This window comes from Lepisosteus platostomus, chromosome 19, assembly GCF_059453375.1.
Source record: "Lepisosteus platostomus isolate fLepPlt1 chromosome 19, fLepPlt1.hap1, whole genome shotgun sequence".
Taxonomy (NCBI): Eukaryota; Metazoa; Chordata; class Actinopteri; order Semionotiformes; family Lepisosteidae; genus Lepisosteus; species Lepisosteus platostomus.
The window spans coordinates 1,333,271-1,356,226 of NC_142629.1; the positions used below are offsets into that span (position 1 = coordinate 1,333,271).

General features: G+C 42.3%; 1 protein-coding gene across 1 annotated transcript in view; it reads right to left on the bottom strand.

Annotated features, from left to right (window-relative positions):
- Positions 1–120: 120 nt before the first annotated feature.
- mosmoa (modulator of smoothened a) overlaps positions 121–22,956 on the bottom strand; it is a 32,996-nt gene continuing 10,160 nt past the window's right edge. The window contains exons 2-3 of the mRNA XM_088612330.1: positions 12,905–13,117; positions 121–5,125 (exon numbers count right to left, since the gene is read on the bottom strand). Coding sequence (XP_088468456.1) covers positions 4,941–5,125; positions 12,905–13,117 — 398 coding nt within the window. The 3' untranslated portion in view covers positions 121–4,940. The remainder of the gene's footprint in view (positions 5,126–12,904; positions 13,118–22,956) is intronic.

The following is a 22,956-nucleotide window of genomic DNA, read 5'->3' on the forward strand; positions in this document are numbered from 1 at the left end:
ATGACTTCATAAAACATTTGCATATACATAATGAAGAATCAAACACTGCTCCCCTTTCATCATACCGTCATTACCAAGCTGCATTTAGAGACAGGTGTAAAGATACAATGAGACGAGGCATCCACTCAGTCATTTAGTAGACGATTTATTCTCATAAAGAGTCTCAATAACAAAAATACAGGTGAAGAAAAAATTATGTCCATTTTTTACAGTTATATTAATAATTTCAGTTTTGAAATAACTGGTTTTAAAAATGTCACAACCAATAGAAAACATCAATAATATAGCCTGGAATACTGTACAGACCATGCCACAAAACCATAAATTTCCTTAAATGTGGTTATATAATAACTAGCTCATATTTCTTGTAAGAAATGCCAATAAGTTAAAGAAAATTTGATATCCTTCATTACTGTTATCCTTCAAAGGTCTTCCTGAAGGGCAAAATTGCATGTTGATTTCAGCTGCTATTATCTCAAAGCAAAAAAAAAGCAGGTTACGATAGAGGCAGTTCGGCCTGGCTAAGGTACAGAAATCAAGTGTATCCTTCAGCAACCCTTCCCAGTGAGCTCTGCTCTGTCTGCCAGCCCCATGCAGGTGGTTGGTTGTAGTGTATTTTAGAATCCAGAAGCGCGTCAGACTTTTCTTTTCCACTGGTAAAAAGGTAACCTTATTAACTTAAACACAGCCAGCTACAACAGGGTTAAAAAGTATCACTTTGGTCAAGTGGCTGATTCTATTTATACGAAAATATTGGCATAAATTAACAAATCCATTACATACCCTCCCCCCTCATCTTACCAAACGTACACATTTGAACCCAGAGAAAAAATAAGGAGTGCATTTTTTCTTCCACATCAATCATGCTGCATAAATACAACACAAGTACATCCAATTACCAGCTGTTGCAGCCCTTTCTCCCAAACACATTAATACGCAGAGACTGTAAAAATGCTAATACTGTCCAATGTAGTGTTAGAGGCAGCTCTGGACGAGGAGAAATGTAAAAAAAAAAGCAATGGTAACAATAAATCCCACCAGTATTTATTGTGCTTTAAATAATCTACTGCAAAGAGACATTAAAAAATAAGTTAAGATCGAGATTGTTTCTTCTGACAGCACTGGGGCATTTCCTCCGAGATGCACAAGTTAATCCAGAAGCATGTGAAGTGAAGACAAATATTTTAAGACCAGTAACGTGTGGCCAGTGTCCATGAAGCAGCAGCCTCAGATTCTGATTCTCACTGCTTGGTAAGTTGCCAAGAAACCTGGATCTCTGCAGTCCAACAGAAATAACACTGCACCCAGCTTTCTGAAGCAAGGGCTTCCCAGCACCAGCTCATCAAGACCGCAAGCTTCGGGAGTCAAATACCAGAACACAAAAAAAACACAAAATATGTACATGGGCTAATAAGCACTTCGCTGCCGATCTATTAATTGAGAAAAAAATCATTTTAAAAATAAACGAATGTAAACACTGAAACGTTAGATAGCTTCGGGGGAGCAAAACAAATTGTGTAGTGTCACACTGTGTTCAGATAAGATGAAAACATTTTGGGAATGTCAATAAATTAGGCAAAATATGGGTATTTTTACTTTTGGTAGCGCTATGCTCGAGTCTGTAAGTAAAGCCGAACATATATATTGAGGAAGAAGGCCTCACAAGGACTGCACCACTCCAGTGCACTTCTCTGCAAGCTACAGCGTACAACATGAACTCTCGACATATCCGATTCACTTTCTGATGTCAAACGTGGCTTCAGAGCTCTTCCTAGGGCACTGCGAGCATCACAGGCACAGCCGAATGTTCCAAACTGAACGGAAACACTAAACTCTAAGGAGAGCAAACCATGGAACTAGGCAGCAGGTGGCTGTGGATATCTGGGCGTGTGATCCTTATGCCAGTTCCACATGAGACTGCGACTGCTTCGTTGTCCACTCCCCTACCACAGCATTTTACTGACTTTTTCAAATTCAGACGTGACTTACAAAAATGCTCATATTTTAAAACAGAAATACCAGAGGCAAAAACAGCTGCTCCAGAAACTGCAGCTGCTCGAGTTAGCAATTCAGGTGGCGCACAACAGTATGTGGTCTTTCAGTCCTGCACTCATGTTGTATAGGGTTTCTTGTAGAGTATGGATACAGGCAGATTAGCAGGATGCTTTTCTCCCAGTTTTTGTTTTATGCAGAGCTCTCCAAGGAACGAAGATGGAACACAGTGGAGCTCCTTCCTAGTGCTAGTTCTGAATTCACCTGTGGTATATTCCCTCCCATTGTCTTTGAATCATTTCATTTTAAACAGAAAATAAGTTGACTAATCGATGAACTGTGAAAAGGCTATGGTCCACAATGCACCATAATTTGTGTCAGTGCTCATATGGCTTAGCTTGCAGAAAAAAGGAGAACGATTTTTATCTGATATGGGTATTTATAAATGGGGTAACCTCACTCAGCTACTGTATCTCAGCCTAAGATTTGTAATTCTTTCCATGCTTACATAAAGGCCGTGACGTATTCGAGCACCCTGCTTTCAGAACAATGGTTTTGCATCTTTGTTTCAGATTAGTGAATTCTGAGCAACTTTGGTAGAAGTTGAGACTTTTTTTCTATAAACCGATTAACCACAGCCTTATGTGTTTACAAGTCATTAATCGTATTTTAGTCTAAGCAGTATAGATGGTATTATTGTGTGATTGCTTTTTCTAGCATTTACCAGAAATGCAAAAAAAACAGCTCTGATTCCAATTGTTCCGCACTAATCCCCAAAGATACTAAACCTAGTTTCTCATGATTTCCCAACATTATGTATACAATTAAATCACTGAATTTGTTCAGAACTATGGCTACTAAGTTCAAGTAGTGCATTACATTTAATTTTGTATTCATAGTGTTTTGCTTGTTTTGTTTTCAAACAGAAGTTGATGTTCAAAAAGACAGTTTTATGTCGTACATATTTCCCCCAAAAAGATATGGCATCAGATTTTAAGGTTAAATATTTTGTGCCAAATAACAGAAAACATCACTCGCTTTCCTAAGCAAACAGACATTTAGGTGCCACAAGCACCTTTCCTTTCAGCTCTGTGTGTCTTTGTCCCTTTCAAGCCCTTAGAACATAGCTTGGGTTAGCTCTTATGATCTTTCTGAAGTAATCAAATAAAACACACATTGGATTCAGAAAAATAAATCAATCCCTTTATAACCCGTGACTACAGAGTATTCCCAAAATAAGCGTGCATAATTACAGGTATGGAACTCAAAACACTTAGACACTAAAAAAAATCTATGAGTACCAAAACAGAGCATCTTCCCCCACTAATCTAGTTCTGAACTGAAGAAACCCTTTAAATCTTGCACTAAAAGAGCAGCGACATTCTGACCTAGGTTTATTTTCTGCAAATACGGATTTTGTTCGAATGCAGACAAGGCTTCATTACCTTAAAGTTCAGCTATTACATGTGCAGCCGTGCCTCTGTCCTGTGCAAGGGGCATGCTCCTGTACTCTTGAGCAGAGATAAGCAAGCAAAAAGCCTGTACAGTATTTGCTTACACCAGGAAGATGTTACCAACAGTGTATTTTTTTACATTCCAGATTTAGCTTTAAATGACATTTTTTGCCCTTCGATATACAGAAATCTGATTGAACTGTGGACATTTTTATCTATTATTAAACTGCACCAAGAGGGAGCAAGTGGGGACGGGACGATTTCTGGGACTAAGAAATCGGGGTGAATTACCGAGAATGAGGAACCCAAAGAGCTTTTACCCAACACCTTCAGGACAACAGCTTCTCTTGTTATTGGATTTGATTGTTGGTGCATATCACAGTGCTCTCTTAGCAAACCAAACAGCATTTCTGGCATTGTATTTATATACAGTATGTAACAAGTTAGGCCACGTAAATTACAAACAACATAAGAGAGGGGTGACACACCAACGTTTACTGATTGAAATAAAATTACAGGCTTATTGATGAACTGATCCAACACATAATTAAGGATTTAAGTTTTATTTGGTTTATCATCAGGTACTGAAACATGACCGTGAAAAATAATTTTCACAGCCGACATTTTAAACCGTGAGGCCTGCCTCACCTGGACTTGTCCCGCAATCCACTGGCCTAAGTACTGACGAGTTTCAGATTTTCATCCTGTTTCTTAAAATTTAGAACCAGAGGGGTTTTCTTCTTCCCTGCTTGCGAGCAGAGGTGCCTACTCAACCCCGCCCCTCCACCGCCACACACGAAACCTGCCTGGGACAGGAGAATGGAGCACGAGTATCAGGGTCACTCGCCTCGGGTCGCCCCTTCTTCCCTTCCGCCCTGACAGGGCCTCCGTGCCAGCCTGAACCGAAACTCAGATGCCTGAGAAGCAGCAGGCCCACGGTGCCCTATTCAACTCTACGCTATTCAGCCCATAGTGTCCCAGTCCCTGGGAGCTCCAAACCAGTCAGCGCGTGGCAAAGCCAGGATCTGAACTGGCAACCTCCCGGCTACAGGGCACCCCCCAGACTCTCGAGTGAAGGCTTTGACTACACAAGCCACCACGAAGCCCACCTTTCCATACTCCTGCTTTTCGAAATTGGTAAAACACTCCTGCATGATGAAACTGTTACCAATCGAGAACAAAAAACAAAACAACAACATGTACAGTAAAGGGTGATGTTCTTGTCATCAACGAAGACCCTCTGAACGACTACGCGTCACAGTGCGGGCGCAGCTACATCAGTGGCTGCAGGCATGCTGCTCATTGTCTGCGTCTCATCCGGAAAAAAGGCTCTTCAGTTTATCCAAAGTGCATAGTGAGAACAAGCTGAGAGTTTTAAATAAGATCCCCCCCCTTCACAAAGACAGCTCATTATTAGTCCATTTCGGTATTTTTTTCAAGTACCCCTCTGCAGGTGCAATTTCCAAGCTCGAAGACGACGGCAGGCACGAGCTGTCAGCCAGGCAGGCAGACTTTCCCAGCGAACAGCAGTCCCACTATCGTGAAAAAAATGGATAAGACGAACAGTACATATGAAGACCCCACCACTGTGTTGTTAGGTAACTTATATGGCTGTCCTCCCACTTCATTGATGTAGAATCCTATGGGGAAGATGAGAGCTGCCATGCAGAACAGGACCACTGCAAAAGAAGACGAGAAAGGAAATATCAGGATATCTCTTGACATGGTACAGTATGTTAATGCCATAATAACTTAAAATGGGCTATTTTCTCATACAATGATTGGGAATGGATCTCAGTCCATAGTAAAGGAAGCAAGGATATACATCACTGTTGTCCAAATCTGGAAAAATGACAATGAGTTTAGAGACAATGGTTGTCAAACAGGAGATGGTGAGAGGTAATCTGGGACTATACTGCCACTGGCTGATGCCTGATTGACCAATGTTTTAAATCGCAGTGTCTGCGTTATTGAAGCATTGTATCTGTAAACGGAAAAAAAACTAACTTTTACACAGGGTACCTTGTCTAGCTTTTGATTTTTTGTCTTTCACCAGACAGCTTAACACCACCATTAAAGGGGAGGGGCTGCGCAATGGAGCAGATAACTGTGGCTAAGCTCTTCACGCTGTGACAAGAGAAAGAGAACGGCAATGTATTTGACATAAATGCATCTGATGCAGTGAATACACTGATGCCCCAGTTCATTTACTGAGACTCTGAAATCTAAAAACACTGAAGCTGTCTTTGATCTGAAATTCCAATCTTGACATAACTTGCCCCAATGACATCAGATTTAAGCGTTCCATTTCCAGACGGATTTCAGAAGCACCTGTTCCAAGGGTGGTGCAGCTCTGCACATGTGACAGGGGAAGGGCTCACTCTTCCCAGTCAGCCACACACTATGCAAGAAAATCTATTTTCAAAGAGCTCTAATAGGGATAAATCACAACGTACATCTCAGCACATTAACATCACTTTTGTAGAACCATTAGGAGGATAACAGGGTCTCTGGATGCTCCCAAGCTACAGTGCAATTAACCTTACAGGAGTTTGGAAAGCATAAAGCTTGGAGACAGCAGAAAAGTAAGTAATTTTATAACATCAGATCTGTGGCTGCAAAACACCCTTCTATTTGGCAACTTAACAAGCAATGGGCCAAACGCTTCTTGTTCCCATTTGTGTCTCTGCTTTCTGGGTCACTGAAAGAATTTCTGAAATGACAATACCGAACTAATCACAAAAGCCAAACGTGACAATTTCCTAAACCACCCTTGTTTTCATTTTTAAAAACAAAGGGAAAAAAGTACTTGCTTTCTGCAAGTGTAGACAGGTACAATAAGAGAAACCATGCTTGCTAAAAGAAAAAAGGGATTAAACATTAGGCCCCTACTAAAGTACTGCTGAATCCTGCAGTTTGCTAGTCCACAGGATAATGCCACCACAAAACAGAATGCAACTTTCTTTATTAATTCATCCCTGCAAACAGGTTTTACGCACACAAAACTGGAGCCATCTACAGATGGAATTCCAAAAAGCACTTTGCAAAATTTAAAATTCACTCTTAATCCACAGCGGTAATTAATTTGCTCGCAGGAATGTTCAGAATGTGATTACTGGAGGTCAGAGAGTTTTGTTCCAGCACCTGGAGGGAAGGGGTGTGTGAGATAAAACCTTGTTGCTTCCAAACTGTGAAAGACATCTGACAGCTTTCCACTAATTTTATCAGGGGATTTCAAAGAACTACACCGCTGTTTCGAGAAGAAAAAGACAAGAAAGCTGGACAGAATTAATTAGGTTAAGCAGGTGGCCTGGTCCCCTGCATACTTTTAAACATGCCAAAGAGTTCATGAGCTTGGCACAGCCAGACAGACTGAAGGAACCAGCAATACAGCCAGGGGCTGCTGATTAAGAGACGGAGCAGCAGCCTTTGATAACATGTGATGACAATCCTTTTACAGGTGTGGTGTGTATAATTTACTGGTACAAACCAGTTTAAGCCAAGCCAGCTGTAGGCCACTGCCAAGTTACTACTTGCACAGCGATATCTATCCAGAGGGTCCAGTCTGAAATGGGTTCCTCCTCCTCATGCACATTCAAACCTCGGAGAACAGGGGAAAAACATGTGGAAGAAAGTTGCAGATGCCTGGGATCCTAGCAATACATGAGATCAAGTACATGTCTGTGAAGCTGAAAAAGATTGTAACATCAACATTTTTTCATGCAGGCAACAAGTGGCACAGTGGCCCCTTATAATAACCGGACTGAGTATCCTTGCACAGCAATAACTGAAATAACTTATTTACAACCTGGCATAGTGTACCACCAGTTTTTTTTTTATGTTTATGCAATTTCTTGATTCTGTTAAAAAGGGAAACGACTGCAGGTGATAACGGTCTTTAATAATATTATATTGCATTGTATATCCACTACTATATAAATGTATTTCACTGATGCTCTTGTGCAATCAAAACGAGTTGCAATTTTATAACTTAAAAAATGTTGCTGCCTCAAACTGTATGCCTCAATATCCCATTTCATGTCTGATCGACCGAATAGTAGAGATACAGTAACTGGAAATGAGTTTAATACTGCCTTCATGAAAATTCAAACAAGGGACACTGTGAGTCAGACCCACTGTATCTGTTAATTCCACAAAAAAGGTCAACTCGCAGATCAACCCCCTTAAGTATTTAGGGCTGCAGAAGCAACAATAAACAAGAACATCCCAATAACTTTCATGGGAATCCAGTTTTACCCACATTATACATGTAACAGTTCTGTAGAAGAAAACCTATTTTTAAATCCACCCTCTCAACAGTTTTTGATGTTAATGGAAGTCATAAATATTTCACAAGCGTTCAGACTACTGTGATGGACAGCAGCTGCTCCGTGTATTACTGGACAATCTGGCTTCTGTTGCTACTCCCACAGTGTAGAATATTTCAGAAAGTCGAGCTCACTGAAGCACAAGTAAGGGGGGAATGACAGAAAGGATATAGCAAAATTCAATTAGTGGTTTACAAATCAGGCATTGAAATCACATTTCAAAATCAGTCACTTTTACAGCTCTGTGAATAAAGTTTTAAACTGTATAATGCAAATGCAGACATGCATCAAGGCCATGATCGGATTATGAAAACACACAGATTAAGTACTGTAACGTGTTTGCTAACATCTGTCGGGCAATTCTGCTCCAGCGTAGTCAAAACAAGCCCTGAAGGGCTCTTTCCCACAGCTTACGAAAGGCAAGATAAAACACTGTACTGTATTCGGAATGAGAACCTCAAGGCTATTTAACCATTACAGAGGTTTTACTAAGCAGAACAGGAGCAACAGAAGACGCCTGTGTCTGCACTGCACTGCCATTGTCATGCATGGGTGTCATGGCTACACACTGAATCATTAGTCTACAAACATTTGCAAAATTAAATCCATGAATTAAACTCATAATTAACATTAAAACCGATAAAAAGAACACCATTTCAGTGTTATTTTATGAACCTGTAGTTACACATATATACAGTACAATATTGCAGTACTGACTGTATTTTCAGAAGAGCCTGATTTCCCTCAGCCTTTATTTGAATTTTATTGCTTACTCACTTTATCTGTGACATTTATTATCAATAACATCCCGTGTTTTTTACATATTTATGTAAGTGAGTTTTTATTTGTATCGGGTTACTTTGGTCATTTTCTTATTTACTCTCGATACAGTACATTTGAAATGATCCAAATGAAACATTTTTATTCTTTAATATACAAATGTAAATACAGAACATCTGATTTAGCTATATAAAGGCCTTGGATGCCATTATATCTAAGTTGTTAAAGTACTGGCCAAACTCACAAAATGCATCAGCAAAACCTGCTGTTTTAGACTGAAACTGAAATTAGTCAGATGAAGTTCCATAGGCTGTATGTCATCTCGCATTCGGCTACTAGAACTTTTATTCTGAAATGAAATGAAAAGTGGATTTAAACAAAACAGTGTTGAAAAGGTGCCAAAAGCAGTCATTCAACAAGTTGGTGCTGGACTTCCTACAGCAGGAAATCAAGGAAACTCTTTTTAAATGTGGGTCGCGACCCTTCCCTCTAACGCTGAACTGCGCAACCAGCACAGCGGCCTCCCTTTGCAGACAGCCTGAAGAGCACATGGTGCTGCTCGCCGACTCTGCGAGACCAGCTGAGGGAGTGTGGCGGCTAACCCACTAAGCCAGGCAGACAGTGGCTAATATTTATGTCTGCCCCTGCTGACAGCCCATATGCTAGTCCAGACTGCGTTGCAGAGCAGGGGCTTCCTTGACCTGGAACAGAAATAAGGAACCTGTTCAGAGGCCTGAGCATCTCCTCTGTGGATAGTAGGGTCTTGTGCACATGGCACAAAGCCCCCTTTCATCTACAGTGGCCTGAAGCCAACCCACTACTACCAAGCACCTGTGTAAGGCTATGAAAATGCATACCAGTCGCCCTTATGTGGAAGATTAAAAACAAAGCTGGCACACTGAGAAACACCCACCCAAAGCAAACATTTCTAAATGAATCTATGAATGACAGGCCTTGTAAGTTATTGGTAAACAGCAGGGTATTGGGGACAGATGCATTGCTTGCCTCTGCCTTGTGCACAAGAAATCAGCATGTACACATAATGTCACATCTTGACTTTCATTTCACGGCTTTAAGAGATTTTGAAAGATATTGCCAGTTGTACGTCTGATATGCACAAACCAAGAGCTTACAGGATCATAAGAGTTAAACGTAATCACACAGCATTTCCTCTTTATACCTTTTAAACCAAAGAACACACTGTACAGAACAGTGCATCCAGACTGTTTTTTCAAGCAGAGATCTCCCTTTATCTATGTCCTACTTTATGATTTCACCGCCTCCGCAAAAAATGACTCATTTCCCAAAAAAGTGTGACAATCACAAATCTCAAAAAGAACTAAGAACAATTTTGAGCCATTTCTCTTTGATTCATTCCCCATTTGATGCATTAATATTACATTTAAAGCGTGCACATTCAACAGATTTTCATCAGCTGGTATACTTTATACTCTAGTGCTTTCAAGAAAATTGCTCTTAATTCTCTTCCCTACTGTTTCCCCATACAAATTAGGTTTACACCAAATACAGAGATAAAAACTGGGCTGGATATACAACTGAGATTCCTGTGAAGACTCCAATGCCAGCTCATCAGCATTTAACTAGGATGAGCTATCCAATGATCTTGATTTAAACTGTGAAACAGCAATTAAAAATCCCTATTAATAAAAAACATGGGACGCATCGACAAAAAAGTGCTATAAATTCTCAATTAGCAATGCCTGATATTTATGTATTAGAAACTATTTATTAAAATGAGTCACATTTTAAGGCTCATGAAATAAATCTCTTCCTGGCATATATTATCTTTTAAGATTTCAAGATAGTTTAATACAGATTTTTCTTTTTAGGAAGTAATTGGCACTTTAAACTTCTGGACAGACAGATGCAAAGTCAGCACAGAAATGATGACAGAGCACTTTAAGACTATTGCAGAAAACTCCCACAGAGAAATCAAAGCAGCCATTTCGCACTATTTTAATCACTGTATTTGTTAGCAACATTAACAGCCCAGTGGAGTGTGCTCACAGTTTAGCAGATAATTAAGATGACATTCAGGGATGTACCCACAATAAATAGCAGGAAAATAATTTGCTACAACCCTTGCCTGAACTTTAATATCTGACATACAACAATATCAATGAAAGTTAAATCCACACTGGAAAGATAGAAGGAAGAAAATGTTTCAGCATTGAATTAAGCTTTACTTGTTCCTGTACAGCCAACAGATGCTGACGCACGGCGGCAGCCCACGTAAATATTAAAGGTGAATTAGCATAAAATATTTTTGTCCAAATTTCAATTTGTACATAAGAATATTAAAAAGGATTATTAAGGAGAGAGAAGTAGGACAGGATCTGACCCACTGATCTCAATCGAAACTCTTGTCCAGGTGCCTCCAGCAGGGTGCCAAAGTGTTGCTTTGAACGGCTAAGTAGCTCTTCAATCAAGCCAGCTCTAGCTCCTTAAGGACAGAAGTGCCTCACATTTCAGGTTTGAAAGGCATTTCCTCTGAATGTTGTTGGTGACTGAGAGGAGCCGTTCTTTGCATTGTGTTGTCTATATCTTTATATATATATATCACCTTTATATCTTGTTGTTTAAAACATCAAATACTGTTGCAAGCATCTGGTCAATACTAAAGATATTTAGTTCCTTTACTTTGTCTGCATTTGACATGAATGATGTTAGGAATTAATCTGTTTTTTCTTCCTCGAACTCAACCTAGGGCGGCAACGGGCTTTTTTTCCCCTGACTGAAGCAGACCGCAACTTGCTAGCACTCAGGTGTACCAAGCCCTTAGCCTGAACCTTGTGGTTGAAGCTGACTGCCTGAACACTAATGCGATGCAGACAGCACTCCTCCAAAAACAACAGTGTTGATCTTGGTTTTCAGTTTATCTCTGAGCTTTTCTCAGCAGGGACACTAAAATTCCTCTTCCAGTTCAGCGGCTCAGAGGAGGAAGCTCTCACTGCTCTACCTCTTTAACACTGTTGAGCTCGGGTCCTTGCTGAAAACCAAAGTTGTCACATTTCTCTTTAACCACCATGGGAACTGTGTTTTAATTACGTTAAGTTTTCAAAGCTGATCTGCAGCAGCCAGAAGCACCGCAGCTCACACAGATGTAGTTCACACCAAACGCAGCGCTACAGAGCACCAGCAGAAGGCTGCCTTCCTCTGTGAACAGCAATAACGAATGAGAAATCAAGGCAATGTTGGCCTCTGTGCACTAATGAAGCAGATCAGCCCAAGGGCACAAGCAGACTCCATTACAAAGGCTGCTCCGGCATACTGAATCCCCAAATCTACACCCAGCACCAGTCACGTCTCAGAAAGACTTGCGCTTCACTCTTTACACTTTATGCTTTTTGTTCATATCAGAATCCTAAAGATTGCAGAGAGAATAACTGGCAGAAGAGTTTATAAGCGCTGGGGTTTAATGTCCTCTTTGTTCTTCTCAAGGGGAAATCAGAGCACATGTAATTGCTGTGTGAATACAGGCCGATCCCTAGTGGCTTGGGAACTTTCTCCTTAGCTCGCAAACAATGAATTCTTCTCTAATGGTCAGACGGCATTGTTATAATTGAACACTGAATCGGTGAGATTTATGCAGGAAGCAGTGTTCATAATTGGAAACTGGTGGAGCTGGAAGTAATTAGACGTATGTTCTGATGCTGGTGCAAGGCTGGTGCTCGGAGAGGTCAACACTAATCAGCCAGAAAACGAAACTTCTACCAGCGATGCCGGCTGCCAAGTCCCTGCACAGAAGAGCAGACCCATTGTTTTCCTTCAGCTCTTTAGGAAGCCTGGCCTTACAGTTCTCTACATGTGCAGGATTAGCCCGGCAGATGGGTATGTCAGCATCAACCACCATCTCCCAGAGACCAGAACCACCTGCTCCTGGCACTGCTGTGCCGATGGATATCCTCAGGCCAGCACAGCTCAAGGAATCAAGATTATCAACTTGGATGGGAGACATGAGCCCTAACGAGACTCGGGTCCCCTTCCAAAACGGTTTTCACAGGCAGACCGTAGAGCTATTTTAAAACTGGAGAAATGACCAAAACCCTTCTGTATAATATTAAAGAAATTGCTTTAGTTTCCTACGGATTTTTGATCAATCACACTGCTTATTATTTTCTGTTCTTAGGTTATTTTTCCCCTATCAAGAGCAGGAAGTATTTTTTTACAGGATCCTCTGCCACAAAGTATGGAAATAGTTTCCCAAATCCCCAGGACAGTGTGCAGTGCAGGTACGGGCAGAGCGAAGAACGCTCATCCTGAAACTGAAAATGAGGAGTACAGATTAGCCACAGGTGGCGTGTTGGGAGGAACCCAAAAGAAACTTACTTCCAGTGAACGCTATCCAGCGTGCGTACTTCGTGGCTTCCCTGCGCCAGTGTGACGCCACTAACAAGCCGCACGTGACAGTCAAGGATATGATCCCCATGATGATGAAAAACAGCGTGGTGACCCATTCCGGAGGCAGCCGCGGGGGGATGCAGGTCCTGTCCCGTCCATGGATAGTCTGACACTGTCTGACCAGGCCCACGGTAAGAGCACCTGCAACACAGAGCACAGGCCTGAGACGCCATTCGGCACCGGGAGCAGAGCCCGCCGCGCAGCGAGGGGCGGACGCACAGAGGACAGGAGGACACGGCCTTACGGGAGAGCCAGGCAGGCTGCTCACCACACCGGAATTAAAGCACAGAAGATCACCAGCGCTGGCAAAAAAACCTGAATCTGTCCACAGTGGATCAATAATTAACTGAAGTGTGCTACAATGAACTATACAAGCAAGCAGGAAAAAAAAGCTGAAATGAGCACTGCATAAGAGCTACCATTAAAGCAATTCAAAATCTCTCTTCTTATTCAGTGTTAGTAAATTTACAGGTACTTAGAAATATCTAAAAACCGCACACCAGAAAAGGGATGACATATTTCCCATTGAGCTTCTGATGCGTCATGCCTCTTAACCAGGGCTTGTACAGAATGCCTGTAACAAGACGACTATACAGCAGATTCTTTTCAAAGGCTCTTCTTATATTTTCAGTAAGAGAAAACGATTACCTGACCTGAGTGGAAGGAATGCAACAGCATTTCAAACTCAGATTAAGACGACAAATCAGAATCTGTCCGAAGGGCAGACAAAGAAATGGGAATGACCTTACCGTGCCTGCCGTTTTTTACCTTGATTATTTATTGAAGTGATGTTAAAGAACATTACTAGCCTAGAAAGCAACAGTAATAACAGCACTGGTCGACAAAGACAAAAGTTCGATGTACTGTGACACTCCGAGACTGTACTCTGCGGCCAGCTGGTCTTCCAAAGCCAACGTGTTTTACCGTGGTGCCAATGGAGCTTGTAGGTCACAGACTCGCACCACGCTGCATGGACCCGCAGGCACTGAAAGGCCATGCAAACAGTGAAGGGCTCGTACAGCCGGTCCCCACACTCTTCAGACCCCAGGGGTGGGGATGTCCAACCACGAAAACAGGGCAGGAGGCAAGTTCTCTTCGGGGCTCACTTCACACAGGAGGCTAAGTGGGGATGTCTTTGTGCGGACACTTGGAAGGACTGGACGACAAAGCGAAAAACCAAAACGGAAAAGCGCAATCTTCTGTCACGACACTTCTCCTGAGCAGATCCAACCCGTGAGATGACTGTACGCGCCGACTCTCCTGACCTTTGGCATTCTTTCCTAGTCTCTTGTCAATGGGCTAGAAATGATCACAAGGCCGACACAGAGAGCGTCCATTAGCCCCTTTTGTAATCAATTAACCTCAAAAAAGACTCTCCTGACTTAGGAGTCTTCCCTGACAAGTTGCCTTTGGGGACGAAACATGAACAAGGCAGGAATCAAAGGGCAAGAAACGTATGTTTAGCGTAGTGGGGAATACATTTTGGAAAATGAATTATCACAGCTGGGGGTCTTTAAAGCTTTGTCCAAAACACTCCCTGGGGCTCAGCACTCTGAATATAAACGGGTTAATCACAAAGCTAGGGCTAGCTAAGCCACACACACACACACACACACACACACACACACACACACACACACACACACACACACACAAATCTGCCTGCAGGTCAATCGCATGAAAACCAGCTCGTTCACTGTGTCTAGTTCTGCTCCAGTACTAGCGTGCCAGCAGGAGAAACAGAGGCCAGTGTGCATCTCCTCTTGCGCGCTGACACTCTGAGCAAGGCTGCTCCTGTTTAATGTGGTCAGGCAGGACATGATAAAAAACATTAACAGCTGACAAAGTTATTCAGCTGAAGCCCGTTACGTATTTGGGCTTTTTAATGATGGTTTCATTTTTAATGAAACCGCAGAACTGCCAGCAGTGGTGACCTCTTGATTCATTTCTGTTTCACCTTTAGAAAAATGTACAGTGGTTGGCATGGAAACAAGCCTGGCGAATGAAGACATTAAAAAGCAGCAAAAAAAAAAATGAATGAGGTCTCTGGTGCTTTAGTAATTCATATGTAGCTCGGCTGAAAGGAATAACTCGCACAGCATGTATGACACTCTGCCCACCTCCGTAGGGGACACACAGATGACTTGTCCAAGATCAGATTTTGACTTAGTTGCCTGTTGGGCCCAGCAGTTTTATACAAGTCAGTTCTGAGCTCAGACCGTAAACCCTACAAGAACACCTGTCTATGACTGATGAAGCTTGCTTTTCACTGGGCTTCTCTATCAAGGCTACAGCCTGAAGAAATCAATTTCCTGATTGGAAACTTGGAAAAACACTTGCATTCTGCTTTATACTGCAGACTTTTTTCTGTTTAACTCTTTACGTGTTTAGCGAAATGAAGACAAGATTTATATACTGTAGACTACAAAAGCCAAACGAAAAACTCTTTAAAGATGGAATAGATCTTCTATTAGTTGAAGTAATTAACTTCGTGGATGCAATACCCTGGATTCTTTCAAAAAACAGCTGGACGAGATCCCTGGACTCATTAGCTGCTGTCAAACTGGCTGGGTGGGTTCAAATGTACCCCCGTCGTTTGTGACTGAAGATCATTTTGATTCCTTGAAAAGAACGGTTTCTGATGCTAGCATGTGGCTTGATCTTGGATTCCTTCTGGGATGCGGTAACGCTGCAGTGGAAACGCACCAGGATCATGAAGACAAGGGAAACGTGAGAAGCCTATGTGCACCACTCTTTGACATTTCTTCCTCCCACCTCCCAGCACCCAGCTCGTGCTCGACACCGGAGTTTACAAACCAGCGTACAACACCTGATCCTTTAATCTGAAGCACAACGGGTCCACCACCGTTTCTCCAGCTACCATAACCCTAATAACGAATAAAGAAATCAAACTCTAGACGATTAGAGGATTCTCCGGGAGATACCCTTCACGGAAAGATTCAGCCCTAAAATGGAGCTGTCTAACGGGCTTGCACTTACTGAGAAGTGAAGTGATTGCTTGATTGCGAGGACAGGAAAAGCTGAGCAATAAAATCCGGTGGATACTGGCTGAGAAAATCAGTTTGCAGAAAAGACTCAGCCCTGTACTTGAATGTCGTTAGTCTGTTCTCAAATCAACTTTTAGTGGTCTAATCGTAGAGCACACAAGACAGCTATGGAAAACAACAGTACATTTAGACTCTGAAGGCATTACATAAGCCAAATCCTTTTTCAAAGAATAAAAAGAGCTTTAGCTACTTTTCAGAAAAACACAAATGACTACCTGTATCTTATTGCATATAAAACATGACACACACATATATATAAAGCATACTTTTCTTAACAAGGTGTTTTAGAACTTAGCTCTTAAGGGTTCTGGCCATTAGTTAATATACCATCAATTTCTGAAGCCTGTGTGTTTTAAAGGGGCCTAATAACCCATGATCTCAGGCCCGTGCCATGTGATGTCTTTCAAAGAAAGCGCAAACAGAGCCCCGACCCCAGCCGGCAGCACAGGAAGTGTGCACCAGGGCATTGGCCACAACCAGACGTCTATAAACAACCTAGCCAGCGAGTGCACGAGGTGCAAAACTGGGCACCGCTGAAAGGTTTGATGGCGAGGTACTAAAAAAGCAGGATAAAAGCCGCACAGCAACATTTGTAGAGTGACTCATTTTTTCCACAACGGAGAAGAAAGAGGCGTATTTGATTTTGCCGTTCCCCTACTCTCCGGAGTTCGGGATGAACATTATTTTAACACCGCAGTCCTTCCCTTCGGCCGCACCACTCCGTCAGACCAAATGAAAAGCAAAGCGCATCTCAAGACATTCCAGGCCTTGCCTGTAATACAAGAAGACAGTAGCACATTACGTGACGCACAGCGCATCATAAGGCAGCTTATTATTTAAGCATTCAATCAGGAAGAAAATGAGAACATAATGGATGCTCCAAAATTCTTGATGGGGTAAATAATTTCAGAGTTTCAGACACACCAGGCCTACAATCCTGATTCTGAACACCATCTGTAAGGGGTAACCCTGCACTGAAACAGGCTGCAAGCTCATAACAAGGAAGCTCAATCCAGAGGGGGTCTGCCTCTCACCCCGCAGTAAAACAGCCATCGGCCTGGGAAGTACTACATACTTAGTAAAAAGGAAATGCAGAAGAGGTATTCTCTTTGATGAGCAATACCACTCCCGTTCACTTTCAGCAGCACAAACTTCACAACACAAGGGCTATCACAGTCCTGGCATTCCTTAGCGATCAACAACAGACTGTACTACACACCTACTTTCATTTCATGTAAAAGCAACATTCGGCTCAAGTCGGAAAAGCACAATTTATTACGTCACTTATTTTGGAATCACCAGCAATAAAAAATATTTCTAAAGAAGTACAAGTCAACATTTCATTGTTAGCTAATGTTTGACTTCTGTTTTAAGGCAGTAGAAGGGTTTTCTGCTGTTTTACTTCTTCATACTGCACTGTTAAACTATTGCAGCTTACAATAAAGGGCACCGTAAACATCGAAAACACTCAGAAAGGGCGATTGTTTTCTCCCTTTAGACTATTAAAAAGTTGAAATGGGTGTTTGCCAGCTGCTTTTGTGCGACACAGGGATTTGTGCAACAGCCAAAGTATTTAGAGTGAATTAGAAGAGTGTTTACAGGGTTTAATAGAGGCTAATGTCTGTATTTTAGAAATATTTCCCCAACACCAGTCAGTCCCCTGCTGCTTCCAAGTTCACATCTGAATATCTCCATTACAACAAGCAGGCACGCTATCATGTACGTTTACGGCCACTCACTGCACTAGCCCATCAGCGCAAGACCACAAAAACATGCTTCACTTTCACACATCACTTATTCGTACACTAGAAACAGGAATACCTGGCAGCCTCTGCCCAGAGGAGTGAAGAGTGTGTTATCTTGCCTTCTGCAGACTCTCCAAACCCCTCACAACTCCATGTAACAAAATGACACTACTATTGTGCACTAACATCTTCTCGTATTCTCAGGGATCACCAGAAATAAGGGAATGTTACTGGAGTGTAGTCAAATGCTCACAAAAGATGGCTCTCTCCTCCTCAAGTGCACCTCAACCCCTAGTTAGGCCTTTCCGAGCCAGCAGAGAGATTAACTTGAGGATGCAGACAACTGCACAATCTCAACGCCTTTCTTCAGCGCCTATAGGAATGCATTCTGAAACGGTCTCATTCCGCAGCCTCATTGTTTTGATTTACCACTGCAGAGAAACTACCGGGTGATCCCAACGGACACATTAGCAGGGGCTCCATTGAGAAGAACGGCAGAGCAACTGAAAAGCAGGGATTTAAACCTGCATGAAATTGTCAAACTAATCCACTTACCCGAACTGCTGTTCAGAAATTTACTGTCAAATCCTATTAGTTTAAATGAAGCTGTTTTGAATAAAAGCTACATTTGTTTCTGCTGAGGTGATGTAATCAAGTCCCTCTCTATAGGAAGGGCTCTGTCTGCAAAACGTTCAGTGTTTACCACAACAAAGGCACCTATTGTAAAACAACTCCATTTGCTGGGGGCAAATGTTTAAAATCACAGATGGCTTACTAAAAATATTTTTGGTAAAAGTTTAAACATCCTACAGGATGGTGCAGCGGCTATTAACATGTTTACAGAACTAAGGATTCTCATTAATTCATCACTGCTTGCTCCTTGCACTTGAATTACAGCCTGTGAAGGTGCTAGACCATCCACAACATGCTTAGGGAAGAACTGCAATAAAGAATGAAACAAAAGGCCATATCACCCTGCAACTCACAACTGGCAACCCACTGAAGCTAAGCAGGTGTGAGCCTGGTCAGTACCTGGATGGGAGACCTCCTGGGAAAAACTAAGGTTGCTGCTGGAAGAGGTGTTAGTGGGGCCAGCAGGGGGCGCTCACCCTGTGGTCCATGTGGGTCCTAATGCCCCAGTATAGTGATGGGGACACTATACTGTAAACAGGCGCCGTCCTTCGGATGAGACGTAAAACCGAGGTCCTGACTCTCTGTGGTCATTAAAAATCCCAGGGCGCTTCTCGAAAAGAGTAGGGGTGTAACCCCGGTGTCCTGGCCAAATTTCCAATTGGCCCTTACCAATCATGGCCTCCTAATAATCCCCTTCTATGAATTGGCTAAATTACTCTGCTCTCCTTCCCACTGATAGCTGATGTGTGGTGAGTGTACTGGCGCACTATGGCTGCCGTCGCATCATCCAGGTGGGGCTGCACATTGGTGGTGGTGGAGGGGAGTCCCCATTACCTGTAAAGCGCTTTGAGTGGAGTGTCCAGAAAAGCGCTATATAAGTGTAAGCAATTATTATTATAATTATTATTATTATAAAAGCACAAATATACACCCTTTCCTGCATTTGAACTTTCGACTTGGTGATGACACTTTTAAACAAGGCAACAGGTTAAAACACTCATGACGGAAACCTGCACAGTACTGTTGTAAAAACAGAAACCTGATTCACCTTTAACAACACATGACATGACAGCTTGCATCCCCTTGTCCGTGCTGAATTGTGTTCTGAACCTCACAAACCGCAGTCCGATGGACGCGGTATGGAGGATCCGCCGTCTACTCACATTATCCAGACGGAGACACAACAATCATGACCCTCGACTACACGTATGGAAAACTAAGAAAACGTATCATTTTATTGACCCACATAAAACAAACGCACATCAATAAACATTTATTCTGGAATGAGGGCTTCAAGCACAATCAACTGCAAAAGGGGAGACAGAAGCACCTCCTTATTTCGGTCTGGGCTTTGCCTTGCGAGTACAGGAGGAAGAGTTCAGTGCTGTCCTCATCCACGGGGAGCTCTTGGGTAAGCATGACTTCTGCAGTCCCCCACAGCCCCGCTCATCTGCGCCAGGAGACACGGCCACTCACAACACAAGCTGGAGGAACACAGCTGAGAAAAGAAGCTCTGCGGATAATCAAGTCAGCCCAGCCTACAGACACAAAAGGTCTGACAGGCTGCAGCTCTACTGTATCAATCAGCTGCACGTCTCTTGAACAGAAAGCCTAATTTTTTTCCGTGTTTGCTCCAGCTGATTTTAAAACCACAACAAAGCAGATTCACAGCAGAATTCCACTGCGGTCTTTTTCTGTATTTCACTTTGAACAAAACTGCCAGTTTCCCCCCCCCTGAAGTTGACATCAAACACAGGCTAATGTCTAGGACATTAAACCAGGTATTGTTTCTTTTACTGCTACATTTATCTGTTGTATTCAAAGCCAAACCTAACCTGCTTTGCTAGGAAACAAAATGGCAAAACACCCTGTGGCTAGGTCACTCAACTGACTAGGCAGCGAGATGGAAAAATATTGTTCTGTTACACAACAGCACCTATTGGGAGAAGAATGGAAAATGCAGTGTAAGGAAGACAGGTCCTCCCCCTGAAATTCAAGAAGACAAACAGCACTTGGCCAAAGCTCCTGAGCTACACGTCAGCCTTGCAATTAGCAAACGTATTAAAACACTCCTGCCTAATAACCCCCAAAGGCGCTTATTTTTCCAAGAAGTGAAATTAAAAAAAGGAAAACAGTGGACGAAGTATTCTTTTCAACTATCTCATATGCATAAACACAGACTGTATATATTGCGTGCTCACCTGTACACTTTAAAAGCTATGCAGGATGTCAAACAAGGCAAAACTGGAGGCACCGAGCAGCAGATTTAGGGAAAAGGCCTCACAGTGCCACTCTCCTTGCTGGAAACTGTCAGAGGTACCCCGCTGATTCGCAAGTCCTCTGGATTTCTCCCAGACACACCAGGGAGTCTAATCATACAAGTTATAAAACAACCTATGACTCCGAGATACAACAGCAAACGCTGGCGTGAGTTTGGTCGCCCGTTTCTTTTCTCTTGTCTTCAGCATCGCATCTTCTGACAAAACACACAGCAAAGGAGAAGCTTTCACCCTTGTTCCTGCCAGAACGACCCCAGAAACACTTACTTGTCCTCTTAAACCCCTGTTAATTAACATAATCAGTCACATAAAAACGAGGTGAAATGTCACAGTAAAACAGAAAGCAGTTTAACACCGCATTTTTGGAACTTCAAAAAGGAAACCACCTCCTTACAAAGGAAATGATTTATTTACGCTTGCAATTTAACAATAGCATACTGCTTCCCAGAGCACACCCTGCCATGATGAAATGCATTTCTAGCAATTGCAGAGTTAAGCGCTACTCTCTAAATACAGATGGCTATTCTGGATCTTTACCCATCTATACTGTAGTATTTATCGTCTCTGTGAGCCCTGTTTAATGTTACAGAGCTAAACTGTACGATGACTTTCTCACACTGCTTTGTCAAACAACATATCAGAAGGGCTTTTTAGAAGTGAAACAGACCAGCCACCCTGTTCCCAAAAAAAACAAAACAGCACAACCTTCTTAAAAGTATTGCCCATTACTCTCACATTTAAATACCCACTGAGTGTTCCAAAGAAACGAAGCACTGAACCTGGAAAGCACAAACGAGTTTCTTAAAAGGAATTTTGTTTGAGTTTTCGCTGAATCACAGACAGTTCGGGCGACTGCGATTTATTGACAGATAAAGAAAATAGGTTGCAAAATGAGTACATAATTCATTGTACCCTTTTTAAAAGCATTTTTTTTTCATTTAACACAGAATACAGTGTGCTATTCGTCTGATATATGATGATTACAACATTTGGAACGATCTCCGAATCAGAAGCATATTGAAATATGCTGTCATGGCAAAAAAAACATGCATGAGATGTGAGTTAAGCAGAAAGGTTTACGGGTTTCACCAGGGCACAGATCACACTGCAGACCTTGTGTTTCTGACAAGGTACAAACACCCAAGACGAAGGTAGGAAAACTGGGTTAAACCCACTGCACACACGGGTACTGCCAAAGGAATCATTTGAAAGAAAATAAAGCTTTTTTAAAAACAGCCCAACACTGACTTCAGAAGCGTGTTTTCAAAGTACTGCTTGCTGCAGATCCCGTAGCTTGTGGCATTGTTTTGCCAGCTGTCATCTTAACAGTTCCTGTTGGTGGCTACAAAACCAAGGCATGCCTGCTTTCAGAGTCGAGTGGGCTCGAGAGCTATTGGCACCCTTAATAAACATGAACAAAAAAAGCCGTATAAAATTAACAACACAGTTAATGAGCTAGATTTTGTGCACATAAAACGGGGAAAACTACAGGCTTTTATTCCAATACAATTATTTTGAAACCTCTGTTGGATCCCTGGTTTCTCATGCTTGGTGCAACCTCCACTGACATGGCTAACAGCGCACAGCCCCTTCCTGTGCTGTTTACTAAGGCTGGAGAACACACAGGGTCTGGGGGGATCGGGGACCAGGCCTCTAGGCAGACACTTTCTAGACCCTGGAAGTCCTTAGCTCCAGGCTTCACCTGCTGCAGTTTTCGAGCTGAAAATCTTAATTCACCCCTCCGCCCCCGCAACACGAAACGCTTAAGTTCAAGTCTGTTACTGTTCATGAGACAGTCGACATCTGCAAGACTCTGACCTCCAAAAATAAGAGTCCTTATACGGTTCATCGTCATAGAATATACCAAGAATGTTTTTCAGATTTTTTTTTAAAAAGCAATGATTTTAAAGTATAATAAAGACTGACCAAAATGAGCCACTGTTATGCTTTTCAGAAGAGTGAGTGAATGGAAGACAACAGACCCACTGACAGAAGGGGTGTGTATATAAGGACTAAATGTAACCCAGAGGACAGCCTACACAGCCACTCCTGAGCTTCCTTTCAGCAGAGGAGAAGGTGAAGATAAACTCTCTCGGCAGGACATTAATTACAGGATCCTACCTCGCATACAGTTTAGACGTCGCTGATTTCACTGTAAAAAGCTATTGTGTTGCTACCGGAAAATGTAGAGGAAGAGAACATTCAGAATTATTTCTAAATGTATTCATTATCCAAAAGTAGTTTTAACCTAAAAA